Raw genomic sequence first — 14,365 nt, 5'->3', positions numbered from 1 at the left:
TAGCCCTAGGAATGGGACTAAAAATAGTGAAAGGCTTGTACCAATAATTGTATTAGAAACTTTTATGCAATTAAATTACAAACATAATGCAAAAGTCAATGTAAAGCTAGTCAATTTTTATATCAGTGACATCACTTAAAAGACTGCTGCAGTATCAAATAGAGAGCAAACAATACTTTAAAAAACAACATTAAAAACACTCTGTTCTATATATCTAAACTACAGAGTAGTAAAAGGATGTTGTTTTCTCATCAGTGAATTAAAAAAATATCCCAGAAAATACTATTATTTTTTCTTCCCTACAGGTTTCCCAGCCTTTTTTTTCTGCACATCTGGGCTTTTCTTCTCTTGTTCTGCTCGAAGGGCGGCTTCTTCAGCTGCTAGTGCTTCTAGTCTTACACGTTCAGCATCAAGTAGTTTTGCTCTGTATGTGTCTCGGATTCCAAAGATCCAACTTCGTCACCTCATCTAAGGATGCCTGACCAAAAATAAATGTACATGCTCCATGCGCAATCAGTATGTATGTATGTACCATATTTTTCAGAGTATAAGACTCACCTAGCTTTTAGGGAGAAAAACAAGAAAAAAAATCTGCCTCTGCCTCCCAACAATTTGCCTCCTTGCCGCAAACAAGGTGTTTCTGTTTCAATTTCACACAGCCTGATTAGCACAAGCAGCTGATTGTCAGTTGAATCAGCCTCCTGATGATCAGCTGTTTCAGCCTGCGGGATTGCTATAGCCTATTGCTGCCTCCGCGAGCCCCGTTTTCAGCCTCTGCATGCCCCATTTTGGCCTCTGTTTGCCCCATTTTCTGCCCCTTCAGGCGGCAGGGATGAGAATAGGTGGAAAATTGGGCACACAGAGGCCGAAAACAGGGCGTGCAGAGGTGGCATAGGCAATGACAACCCCTGCAGCCTGAAACAGCTTATGGTTGGGAGATCGATCAAACCGACAATCAGCTGCTTGTGCTAATCAAGCTGTGCTGAAGCCAAAACTGAAATAGGCTGTTTGTGGCTTGCTGCAAGGAGGCAAATTGCTGGGAGGCAGATGCCAAAGGGTGGGGGGCTGGCAGGTGGCAGGACTATATTCGGTGTATAAGATCCACCCACATTATCACCCTCTTTTGGGGGAAGTCTTATCACCGAATAAAGTCCTGCATGCGTGTACAATAGTTGTGCTGCCCTGCAGTCACATCATCACCATTTATGATCTTCACAGCCATTTCCAACCACCAGTCATTAACAATCCTATGAAACTGATGTCATAAATTTGGTGCAGTCCCACGACATTTCACTCTAGGATCATGTCACTTAGTGACAGAAATTGCCAGTCCTAGAGACTTTCGGTGGGCGGGCCTGACAGGGAGTTGTTATTTTTAACAGCTCTCAAATCTGGCATTGTTAAACTGTTTAAACAGCAATCCATCATGCTGTTTAGCAGTGTGTTACTCTCTCTTCAGGCCTAGAAGAGAAAGGTGAGAAGCTATGCATTGGAAGCCCTCTAACTAACCCTCTCAGCCTAAATTCTGGGAGGAAGGGGGCGGCACCGGCAGCATAGCAGCTCCGCGCCAGGAATCATTCTGCCTTTTGTTGCAGAATGAAGGTCTTGCTCATCCTCAGCACAAATGATTTACTGCGGACTTCAAGCCGAGCTGAACCAATATTAGTGAACTTCTAATTGTATGTATAAACCCTTAGCTCCATTTGTAAAGAATTCCTTCTGATAATTACTTGCTGAAAGTTCTACAAAAATGGCACCGAGCTGTATAGGAGCTGTGTAGGAGGGGCGAGATTCTGATAGCACTCTTGCGAAGCCTAGAAGTGATTTATTACCAAGAAGTGATTTATTATCACACTAAACAGCAAATGCTGTATAATTGGACTGCCTGGACTTTTTAATGGACTAAAGAAGATTAAACTTGAGATGGCTTCTAGCAAAAATTTCCCCCTCCTCCTCCCCCCGAGTCGAAAAGTGCCGGGACCTCCCCAGTGCCCCTCTACTAAATTACAGTCATTACTTCCTCCTACTTCTGCAGGGGACCCTTGACAAGGGAAATTCTGCAGAAAGAATTAATTGATGCATTAAAAAATCATGCTGATATGATGGAAGCAAAAATTAAGGAAGAGATAGCTGAAACAGATGTCTGAAGAACTTATGACATGTAATCAAGCAATTAGAGGGGACTTTCTGATGGCTCTGAATTCTCTATCAGGCTATACACTCGGACTTGAAGAAAAGTTAGAAGACCTTAGTGACTCTAATATGAACTGGTAATGAAGCTGGATGTAGTCCAACAAAAGGTCAGTGATGCAGAAAATGAATCATAATGTTACAGTATAGACAAATGGAATCGGCTTTAAGGATAAGGGGCCTCCCCGAAAAAAACACAAGAGAACCTGAAACAGATTCTCTCTGAAGCCTTCGACCTGATGGTGGGAAGGTCAGGAGGGAATTTTGACTGGCAAATTGAAAAGGTTACCGTGTTAACTCCTTGGTAGCAAGACAAAAACAATTACCAAGAGATATAGTGGTGTATTTTGCCACTAGAGATATGAGGAACATGATATTACAGGAGTCCTACAAAACTAAGCTTCAAATTGGGAGTCAGGAGGTGACTGTCTTGAAGGAGGATACCACCTAAATGCTGAGATCTAGGAAAGACTATGCCTTTTTAGTTGAAGAGCTTAAAAATCGCCAGACACAGTTAGATGGACGCGCCAGCCAGCATTGCATTTAGCTACCTTGGAAAAGGACATCGCCTCAATTCAGTATGGAAGGCCCAAGATTCTACCGCAACATATTGAAGGCTGGACACCCCCCTCCCTCCAGATCTAGAGAAAGAGAACAAGAAGGACATGATGGAAAGCAAACCACTCAAGTATTAACAAGGGGGATCAACTTGTTCTCTCAGAGGTACAAGAAGCTAAGGAACAAAGACAAGCCCGCGTGGTTACTAGACGAATGGAACAGGAATTAAAAAGCAACAAGCACAAGCCACCGTTCAGGAGTCTACTTCAGAAGCAGTGGGAGGAGCCAGGCCAAAGGTTAAATTCCAAGATGTTCAGATGGCTCTTAAAAGCTTCAGGGGGCTAAATATGGCAACTAGTTTCTAACTTGGAATTCAATGGTTTAAATTCCCCACAGAAAGGAGAAAATAAACCACTATCTTAAACAATTTAAGAATGATATAATTGTTTGCAAGAAACTTGTATTAGATCAACTGATCAAAAATACCTGATTAATAAAAGACTTGGACAACACTTTATAGCTTCTGCCACTGAGAAGAAAAATGGTATAGTTATATACTTAAGGAAGGATTTGAAAGCTGAATTTATTGAAGCAGACCCCAAGGAAGATATATTGCAATAGATTTGGTTTTAGAAGGGAAAAAGACACTACTATTGGGAATATATGCTCCCAATCAACAAGATTAAATTTTACAAAATGCTTCATGCTAAGTTAGTACATTGGGACTATAGATCCTGTATATTACTGGGTGACTGAATGGCGTCATGGATACCCAAGAAAGACAAGAAGCCTCTCCGCCAAAATACCCCCAAAGCGAACGAAATTACCTAAGTCCTTTTTTGATATGATAGATGATTTTGAATTGAGAGATATCTGGCGAGAAAGGAATGCAGAAGAATATGACTTTACCTTTTTCTCTGATAGACATCAATCCCTTTTCTAGGATTGACTTTATATTAATAACCAATGATTTGTTTTCTAGGGTGAAGAAGATGAAGATGTGCTCCAGAGCCTTATCAGATCATAATCCGGTTTGGATGGAGTTGGAATTTGGGATGCAAGCAAGAAGGACTTAGAGTTGGGGGTGGGGACTCGAGCAGAAGGTCTTGGTGACTGAATGAAAAGTTATTTAGATATGAGAAAAACATTAATGAATGTAAAAAGTTGTTAAAATAATATTTTGTTTTTAATATGAATAAGGGTATTTATTTATTTATTTATTATTTATTATTTGTCTTGTATGCCGCCCACTCCCGGAGGACTCCGGGCGGCTCACAAAAGACAAGGGAAAGGGGGAAACGAGACAAAGACAACATATTAAAAACAAAAACCAACATTCACAATTTCCGTGGAGGTAGATGTTTCTCAGACCCCCCAGCCTGCGGAACAGCCAGGACTTGGTGGCTTTGCGGAAGGCCGGGAGGGTAGTAAGGGTCCGGATCTCGAAAGGGAGCTCGTTCCAGAGGGCCGGAGCTGCAACAGAGAAGGCTCTCCCCCGGGGAGTCGCCAGCCAACATTGGCTGCAGATGGAATCCGGAGGAGACCTAACCTGTGAGATCTAATTGGTCTGAGAGAGGTAATCGGCAGGAGGCAGTCTCTCAGGTACCCAGGTCCGATGCCATGTAGGGCTTTATAGGTAGCGACCAGCACCTTGAAGCGGATTCGGAGACTAATAGGTAGCCAGTGCAGCTCGCGGAGGATAGGTGTAACGTGGGTGTACCTTGGTGCACCACAATCGCTCGCAGCGGCTGCATCCTGGACTAATTGGAGTCTTTGAACACTCTTCAAGGGCAGCCCCATGTAGAGCGCATTACAATAATCCAGTCTTGAGGTCACAAGGGCGTGAGTGACTGTCTGAAGGGCCTCCCGATCCAGGTAGGGTCGCAATTGGTGCACCAGGTGAACCTGGGCAAAGGTCCCCCTGGTCACAGGCCGACAGATGGTGTTCTAAGTCAGCTGTGGGTCCAGGAGGACTCCCAAATTGTGAACCCTCTCTGAGGGGCATATAATTTCACCCCCAGCCTGAGAGATGGAATAGTTAGCCAATCTTTGGAAGGGAACATCAGAAGCCACTCGGTCTTGTCTGGTTGAGTGCCAACTTGTTTGCTCCCATCCAGACTCTAACAGCCTCCAGGCACTGGCACATCACTTCTACTGCTTCGCTGAGTTGGCCTGGGGCAGACAGATAAAACTGTGTATCGTCTGCGTATTGGTGATACTTAATCCCGTGCCGGCGTATGATCTCACCCAGCGGCTTCATGTAGATGTTAAATAGGAGGGGGGGACAGGACCAAACCCTGAGGCACCCCATACTTGAGGGGCCTTGGGGTCGATCTCTGCCCTCCGACCAACACCGACTGCGACCTGTCCGAGAGGTAGGAGAACCACCGTAAAACGGTGCCTCCCACCCCCACCTCTCGAAACTGTCGCAGAGGATACCATGGTCGATGGTATTGAAGGCCACTGAGAGGTCAAGAAGCACAAGGATAGAGGGGTGACCCCTATCCCTGGCCCACCAGAGATCATCGATCAGCGTGACCAAAGCAGTTTCCGTGCTGTACTAGGCCTGAAACCCGACTGAAAAGAGTCTAGATAATTGGCTTCATCCAAGGACCGTCAGAGTTGCGAGGCCACCACTTTCTCAACAACCTTCCCTACAAAGGGAAGGTTGGAGACTGGACGATAGTTGCTCAAAAATGGCTGGGTCCAGCGACGGTTTCTTCAGGAGGGGTCTCACCACCGCATCCTTTAGGAGGGGTGGGAAGATTCCCTCCTGGAGAGAGGTGTTCACAATCGTCTGGATCCAGCCGCGGGTCACCTCTCTGCTGGTCGAGACCAGCCAGGAGGGACACGGGTCCAGTATACAAATGGAGGCACTCACCGCTGCCATGACCTTGTCCACTTCAATCAGGAGAAGCCAGTGAAACTCAATCCATAAAGCATGCTCAAGACCCTCCCCAGTACCTCGGCTGGTATCGTGCAATTGGAGTCCAGCTCTGTCCGAATCCGAGCGACTTTATTCCGTCAAATACTGAACAAATTCCTCAGCTCTACCTTGTAGAGGGTCACCCGCATCCCTCCCTTTCAAGAGGGAGCGGGTTATTCTAAACAAGGCGGCTGGGCGCGATTCGGCGGATGCATAAGGGCGGCAAAATGCGAACATTTCGCCGCCTGTAGTGCCACGAGATAGGCTCTAATAAAGGCTCTCATCAGTGCTCGGTCTGACTCAGATTTACTGGCCCTCCAGCGGCGCTCTAGGCGTCTCTTTTGGCGCTTCATCTCCCGGGTACATCTATGGAAATGGTATGGATGCAAGTAAAGCAGATATTGAGAGGAGTTTTGATATGAATAGACTGCATAGACGCAAACGGGGAAAAGAGAATTCAACTTGAGAATGAAATTAGGAAGAGAGAGCAGGAGCTAATCTTAAACCCAGGAGACAAAAGATCAAAGGGAGATGGACAGGTCTGAATTTTTTTAAGATCCAAAACATAGAAGGAAGGAAAAGGAGAGGACTTAGTTCAGATAATTTCAATATTTTGATAGATGTTCTGGGGAGTCCCAGGACCAAATAACAGAAACAATCGATGAGACTTTTAGAGTATACACAAGGTATGCAATGAGAAATGCTCGTCCAAGGGAAGTGCATGTAAGATTTACTAAGAAAACAATTAAATCACAAATCCTACAGAAAATGAGAGATAGAAAATTAGAATATAAAGGAAAGGAGATTGTAGTACTCAAATAAATCCAAGAGAGGTGAGAGAGAGGAGAAGAGAATATCAATTTCTGACCAAAGTATTGATAAAACAAGGTGTTAACTACAGATGGCTCATACCGGAAGGTTTATTATGTACTTGGCAAGGACAAAGACACAGGATAGAATACAACTGAGAAGGCAGAAGCTTCTACGAAGAATACTTAGAGAAACGGCGGAGAAAGCTGGGAAAGACGATGCAGTGATACAAATACTTGGAACCACCTGTAACCGTGACCGAAAAAATAGAAGGAGCAGTAGGTGGAAGTGAGAAAGAAGGGGAGATAGGGAATGGGAGCCGCAAAGAAAAACGAGAACCTAGATCCACTAGAGCGATAAACCCTGTATAAAAGTATAAACATGGAAGAAAGAAAAATGATTACAATTAACATTAATGGACTCAATTCGGTAACTAAAAGGAAGAAAGTATTCCATAAATTAGAGAAGTTACAACTTGACATAATCTGTCTGCAAGAAGTACATATTCAAAAGAAATATGAACATTTACTAACTCAACCAAAGCTTGGGAAAATGTTTTCATCATTGGCAATTGTAAGAAAAGAGGAGTGGTCTTCTATATTAAAGGCAACATCCCAACAAAAGTAGTATACGCAGAGGAAGAGGGAAGAATTTTGATGGTGGAAATTATGGATACCAATAAGACACTCCTAATTGGAATCTACGCCCCTAATGAAAAACAAGATGAATTCTACAAAAAACTACACAAAAAAGTTTTGGAACTAGACTATGCTGATATTGTATGATGGGAGACTTTAATGGCATTGTGAATCAAAATATGGACTATAAAACACATAAAACAAAAAATTAAATAGGAAGCCTCTGCTGAAATCTTTTTTTAGGATGACAGATGAACTAAATTTAAAAGATATATGGAGAGAAAGAAACGTTAAAAAGAACAATATACCTTCTACTCAAATAGATATTCTTCACTCTCTAGAATAGATATGATATGGGTCTCAGCGGAGCTGAGCTCCAACATAAAAGAAATTGAGATCGAAGCTAGCACCTGGGCGGACCACAATCCAATTTTAATTAAATGGAAAGGACAAAGGGCAAGATCTAGATGGACACTAATAACACTATATTGAAAGAAAAAGAGTTTGTACAAAAAATGGAAAAAGAGCTAGTCCTTTTTTTTAAAGAAAATAGGAAAGAAGATACGTCGTTGCAGAATCTCTGGGACACAATGAAGGCTGTTATTAGAGGTTTGACAATAGACTACACAAGGAAGAGAAACTCAAAAAAAAAGACAAATGCATAAAGCCTTAGACAATGACTATAAAATACTTGAAAGAGACCTACAGAGAGCACCACAAAAAAAAGATGTTAAAATAAAGATGGACATAATTAACACAAAATGGACCTATTAGAAAAGGAAGAACTGGCACAAAAAATTAGAGGTGCCAAACAGAATTATTTTGAAAATGCCAACAAACCAGGCAGGTGGTTAGCATATAAGATGAAAAAAGAGAGAGAAACAAAGAAATACTACAACTAAGAGACAAACAAGGAGAAATTCAATATGGAAATACCGGAAAAAAATATATTATACATGATTACTACGTTAAACTCTATGAACAAGAGAAGGTGGAGGAGGGACGAGTCAAAAAGTATCTACAAGATGCAATCTCCCCCAGGTACCAGATGAAACTAGAACAATGCTAGAAAGAAAAATAACAATGATGGAACTAACAGAGGCACTTAAAAACAAATAATGGGAAAGCCCCAGGACCAGATGGTCTACCCGTGGAATTCTACAGAACATTTGAAGAAATATTGACCCTCCCACTCTTACAAGTCATGAATGAAGTGATGACTGAGAACCAAATACCGAAGTCATGGTCAGAAGCGTATATCACATTACTACCCAAGGAAGAGACTGATTCAACACAAATCAAGAATTATAGACCAATTTCTTTATTAAACTCAGACTACAAGCTATTTGCATCTATACTAGCTGAGAGACTTAAAAAATACTTAAATGGCTTCATCCATTCAGATCAAAATGGCTTTTTACCTAAAAGACAAATCAAAGACAATATGAGAATAATTTTGAATACCTTGGAATACTATGAGGCCCACCCAGAAAAACAATTGGCACTGATGTTCCTCGATGCACAGAAGGCCTTTGATAATGTGAATTGGCAGTTATGTTTTTGCAACTGGAGCAGATGAACTTTGGCAAGAAATTCACTCAAAGTATACGAACGATATACCAGAAACAAGCAGCAAAGATAATGGTAAATGGAGAACTAACAGAACCGATTGAAATAAAGAGAGGTACAAGACAAGGCTGCCCACTATCTCCGCTACTCTTTGTCCTAATACTAGAGGTCTTAAATAGAAAGATCAGAGAAGAAGAAGAATAAGAGGAATGAAAATTAAGAGAGAAGAGTATAAATTGCAAGCGTTCGCAGACGACTTAGTTTTCATTCTTGAAGATCCATTAGAACCGCACCCAAATTGTTAGAAAGAATAGAGGAATATGGAGAAGTAGCAGGCTTGAAAATAAACAAGGGTGGGGGGAGGGGGGGAAGGCCAAAAAGGACAAAAAAAAGGTCCAAGAAGGAAAGGGGGAAAAAAACAAAACAAAAACAAAAAAGAAAAAAACCATCATCACATGCAGCATGTCGTTTGATTACGGTTGTTTTAACATCTACATCTTCAAATAATGTTTACCATCTCAGATATTTCCTCTAATGTAACTAAAGATCTCATTTTCCTTCTACCATATATATTCAGTTAACATTAGCATTGTTTTCCCCCAGAGAATATACTTCTATTCATTGTTAATCTTGCATTTCATACCTTCAAAGACAGAGATGAAAAAATGGGAGAAATTACAGTTATCTTTGCTGGGAAGAATAGCAGCAGTGAAAGTGAATATTCTACCTAAATTTTTATTTCTTTTTCAAACGTTACCAATACTTAAAAATGATGCAATTTGTTAGAATGACAGAAGGGTATTAATAAATTTGTATGGGTAGGTAAGAAGCCGAGAGTAAAACTTAAAATAATGCAGGATGTGCGTGAAAGAGGAGGCTTGAAATTACCCAATTTAAAACTATATTATGATGCAGTAGTTCTATCTATAATTAGTGATTGGATCAACTTAACAGATGATAGAATACTTAATATTGAAGGGTATGATTTGGTATATGGTTGGCATGCTTATTTGCTATATAAGGTGGATAAGAATTTTAAAAGTCATATTTTAAGGAATGCTTTACTGCAGGTTTGAAAAAAATATCAATATACACTAAATGATAAGTTACCTATGTGAGCTATCCCTAGACATGCAATAGAAAATATGAATATAGTACAAAAACAGGATATAATTACGTACAGGCAGCTTCTTACTGCAGAAAGAGGTGTACCACAACTGAAATCTTTGGATGTATTAAAAAGGAAAAGGTAATTCAAACATGGTTTCAGTATGGGTAGTTACAGGCTAGATGGAAAATAGATCAAAAAATTGGCTTTATGCAAGTCGAGGATAATTTACTTAAACAAATTAGAGACCAAAGTCCAATGCATATAAAAAGATTATATAATGCATTAATTGAAATGGACTCTGAAACAGAGTTAGTTAAAGATTGTATGATTAAATGGGCTCAAAATGTTGAAGAACCAATGATGTTGGATACATGGGAAAAGATATGGGTGAGAAATGTAAAATTTACACAGGCCCAAACTTGAGAGAAAATTTTTATAAGATGTTTTACAGATGGTACCTAGATCCCCCCAAAATGGCTTCTATGTATTTGAATTGACAACTTAAATGGTGGAGATGTGATTGTATGGACGCTACATATTTTCATATATGGTGGACTTGCAAAAAGGTTAAGGCATTCTGGATAAAAATATGGTGGATTATGCAAAATGTTCTTTAAAAAAGGTTAAAGTTTACCCCCCAGCTATTTTTGTTAGGTATAATTACTGACTGTACAGCTGTAGAGATTAACTTGATTTTGCACTTGATAACTGCAGCTAGATTGTTGGTGGCACAATACTGGAAGAAGGAAGATTTGCCTACTATCCAAGAATGGACATTGAAAGTCACAAATTTAGCAGAGATGGCTAAAATATCTGCATATCTTAAGGACTATTCAAACGAGAGATATAAACGAGACTGGAAAAAATGGATTGGCTATATTCAAAATAAATATGGGTCTAGGAAATTTCAGATAGCTTATGATTAAGATCAGAAATGTTACAAATTGTTTATAGTTAGTCTAACAAGGAGGAGCTAAGCTCAATTTAAAGACGTATTAATTTTCTACTTTCTCTTTAAGTATATTTTAAACTGTTCTTGTTAAAGATTTATACCTTGTATTAGTTCTGGGAAGTCAGGGGGGGGAAGGTTGGGGGGGTTGGGTGGGAGGGAGGGGAATATACTAGGTTGGGGGAGGGGTGTTGGATTTTAAGGTAATATGATTGTATATGATACTGCTATTTTTTCTTTTTATGTATATTGAAATGGAATTATAAATACCATCAACACAAAAGGGAGTTTGCTCAGAAGCCGAAATACACCAAGTGAATTAGAGGAAGAGTGGGAAGTAGAGGAGAGAAGAAAGATAGGAAGAGAGGGACAGGAGAGAGGGTGAGGGGTGGTTGATGCGGAGTATAAGGAGGAGTGGTAAGGGAAGAGAGGAGAAGGAGAAAGGAAGGGGAAGTAGAGTAGAAAAGGATGATGGAGGGAAGAAAGGAGGTAGAGAGGGGGAGGAGAGAGGGGGAAGAAAGTGTCAGATAAGGTATAAATATGGTATATGGAGAGCAGAAGAGCTAATAACTGGGGATTATTTTTTTTTGGTAGTTGATGGCAAGATGAATTGATGTAATTACTTAATAATACAACATGATATTGACTATGTAATAGTATACATGTGATTATATGCTATGAAAATGGAAATTAAAAAAAATATTTATGGAAGAATTGCCAGTCCTAATAGTGACTGGTAATTGAGGATTACCTGTAGTCCTTAAATTATTTTATTTCATTTATTTGAAAGTTAAGATTACAATTATTTAGTGAAGACGTCAGTATTATAACAATGCATTCATCATTTCAGAGTGCTAACATAGCCTGCTCTATATTTTCTGTTACTTCCTTCCACAATTGTAAAATATTCTTTAGTTTCTTGAAATTGTATTTGCTAATCAATCAAGAGGTCTATGCTTTGAAATTTTTTTCCTTTATAAATATTTTTTATTTCCATTTTCATTTTCATAACACACACTCACATGTATACTATACATATCATATCATAATACTATCATATAGTATTAAATAATAATTACATCAGTTCCTCTTGTCAACAATGCCCAGAAAAATAGAAACCCATTATAGCTCTTCTGCTCTCCATACACCTCTTTCTTCTACCACCCTCCAACTTTCTATCTTCCCTCCATCATCCTTTCCTACTCTACTTCCCCTTCCTTTCTACTGCTCCTCTCTCTACAATCCACTCCTCCTTATCCTTCTCATCTTCCCCCCTTACCCTCTCTCCTATCCTTCTCTTCCCATCTTTCTTCTCCCTCCTGTTTCCCACTCCTCCTCATTGGTGTATTTCCGCTACATGTCAATATGCTTAACATATCCTAGTTTTAAAGAAAAAATAGTAATAATAATAGTAATGAAAATATAAGAAAAAACAGTATACATCTGGGGTCAAATTACATTAAAATCTAACACGTCTCGTCAAACCTGATATATATCCCACCCCCCACCCCCCACAACCTTCCCCCCCCCCCGACTTCCCAGAACCCATACACGGTATAGATTTTTAACAAAAACAGTCTAAAATATATTGGAAAAAAGAATAAGAAATTGATAGCATCTTTGCATTGAACTTAGCTCCTCCTTGCTAAACTAACTTTAAACAATTTAAATCATTCCTGATCTTAAGCATAAGCTATCTGGAATTTCTTAGTCCCGTATTTATTTTGTATATAATCAATCCATTTTTTCCAGTCTCGTTTATATCTCTCATTTGAGTGGTCCTTAAGATATGCAGATATTTTAGCCATCTCGGCTAAATTTGTGACTTTCAATGCCCATTCTTGAATTGTAGGCAAGTCTTCCTTCTTCCAGTATTGCGCCACCAACAATCTTGCTGCAGTTATTAAGTGCAAAATCAAGTTAATCTCTACCGCTGTACAGTCAGTAATTATACCTAACAAAAATAACTGAGGAGTAACTTTATCCTTTTTTAAAGAACATTTGCATATCCACCATATTTTTATCCAAAATGCCTTAACCTTTTGGCAAGTCCACATATATGGAAATATGTAGCATCGAGAGGACCACATCTCCAGCATTTGGGTTGTAAATTATGCTTTGAAATTTTTTGAATGAAGTACTGGAGACCTCATGTAAGGACAGCATCTACCTTGTATTCGTTAGACTGACCCATAATTGAATCAAAAGCTGTTGCACCTCTTTAAACTCCTGGGGAGAAGCCTAAAAACAGCTGAAGTGCTTAAATGAGATCAGAGAGGTGCTGTGCTCATGCAAGATCCAAAGCCTCTCTTCCAAATTATTTGGAAAGTATGGGGAACTTTAATTACAATGTTATTCATCACCAACTCTTGCTACCCATAAAAAGGATTGGTCGCTTTTATGCTCTTTGCTTTAATATTAAATTCTTTACTTTGTGTTGAACGGTTTTTTTTGTTCATTTAAAAAGCAAATAATTTGTTGTCATTTAAAGTTAGGACATAATAAGATACTATTCCCATAAGCCAGTACTGAATAACTTCATTACCAGACAAGATGAATTTATTTTCGTTATCTCAGTAAATGTTCTTATACTGAATTATTAGATGTTTATCAAACATTATTTTATACTAAATATTAGTTTAAATGTGAGTCTAACAGCTGCTTTTTCAGACACAGCACTTTTTCTAATTTGTCTCCCAAGCCAATATGTCAACTGAAAAGATAATAGGAGTTAATTTAGAAGTATGTTTGGAAATTTGTGGAGTAAAATATCTGATGATCAGAATTCCTAACAAAGCCAAAATAGTAAGAATTGATACATTAAAGACATTGTCAGTAATAAGCAAACTTACTTGTAAATCTTCATACATTTCCAGTACATTTTGCTTCAACTGATTCCTTGCCATGCGTTCTTGCTGCCTATGTTCCAGAACCAGTTCTCGAAAATATCTAAAAGAATTTATTTCCTCTGTTTTACGCATCTCTTGCTGTTGGATAATGGCCTCATTCTTCAGGATAGGCACGGCCTGTGTTTTTCTGAAGGTAAAAAGAGATATCTAATATTGTCTTTATAAGGCATCTTAATTTTGGCGCAGCCTCAAGATCTAGATATATTTCCACATGAACCGGAAATGCTTCAGTTATAAACCCAGTGAAGGCACCATGAGTTTCTAATTTTGGAGGCACCAACAGAAGCCAAGGTAAATACTTAAAATAACTAACAGTAAGAACAGGGGTGTCAAACTCAATTTCATTGAGGGCCACATCAGGTTGTGTTTGATTTCAGGGGGCTGGAGTGGTGTGGCCAGGGTAGGCATGGCCAGTTCAGCATCACTCGTGTTGGGGGGCATCTGTGATGGCCCGAGCGATCTACTAGCAAAAACAGTCTCCCAAGCTCTGCTTTCTGCTGCGATGGCCTCCTGCAACCCTCAGCCAGTGAAAACGGAGCTCCAGAGGGTCACCTGCAGCCTTCCCAAGCTCCATTTTCACTGGCAAAGGCATCACGAGCCAGTCTTTTGCTGTGTCCAGGGCAGCCCTATGGGCCAGATCTAAGCACCCCGTGGGCCGAATCTGACCCCCAGGGGCGTGACACCCCTGAGTTAGAAGTTAAAATT

At 39.9% G+C, this 14,365-nt stretch overlaps 1 protein-coding gene across 1 annotated transcript in view; it reads right to left on the bottom strand.

Annotated features, from left to right (window-relative positions):
• Positions 1 to 345: 345 nt before the first annotated feature.
• Positions 346 to 14,365, bottom strand: part of ADGB (androglobin) — a 112,432-nt gene continuing 98,412 nt past the window's right edge. The window contains 2 exon segments of the mRNA XM_032217185.1: positions 346 to 478; positions 13,604 to 13,787. Coding sequence (XP_032073076.1) covers positions 410 to 478; positions 13,604 to 13,787 — 253 coding nt within the window. The 3' untranslated portion in view covers positions 346 to 409.

This window comes from Thamnophis elegans, chromosome 4 (genome assembly GCF_009769535.1).
Source record: "Thamnophis elegans isolate rThaEle1 chromosome 4, rThaEle1.pri, whole genome shotgun sequence".
In the NCBI taxonomy this organism is placed as follows: Eukaryota; Metazoa; Chordata; class Lepidosauria; order Squamata; family Colubridae; genus Thamnophis; species Thamnophis elegans.
Note: the sequence above shows the minus strand (reverse complement) of the source record. Positions and strands in the feature narration are given on the sequence as shown.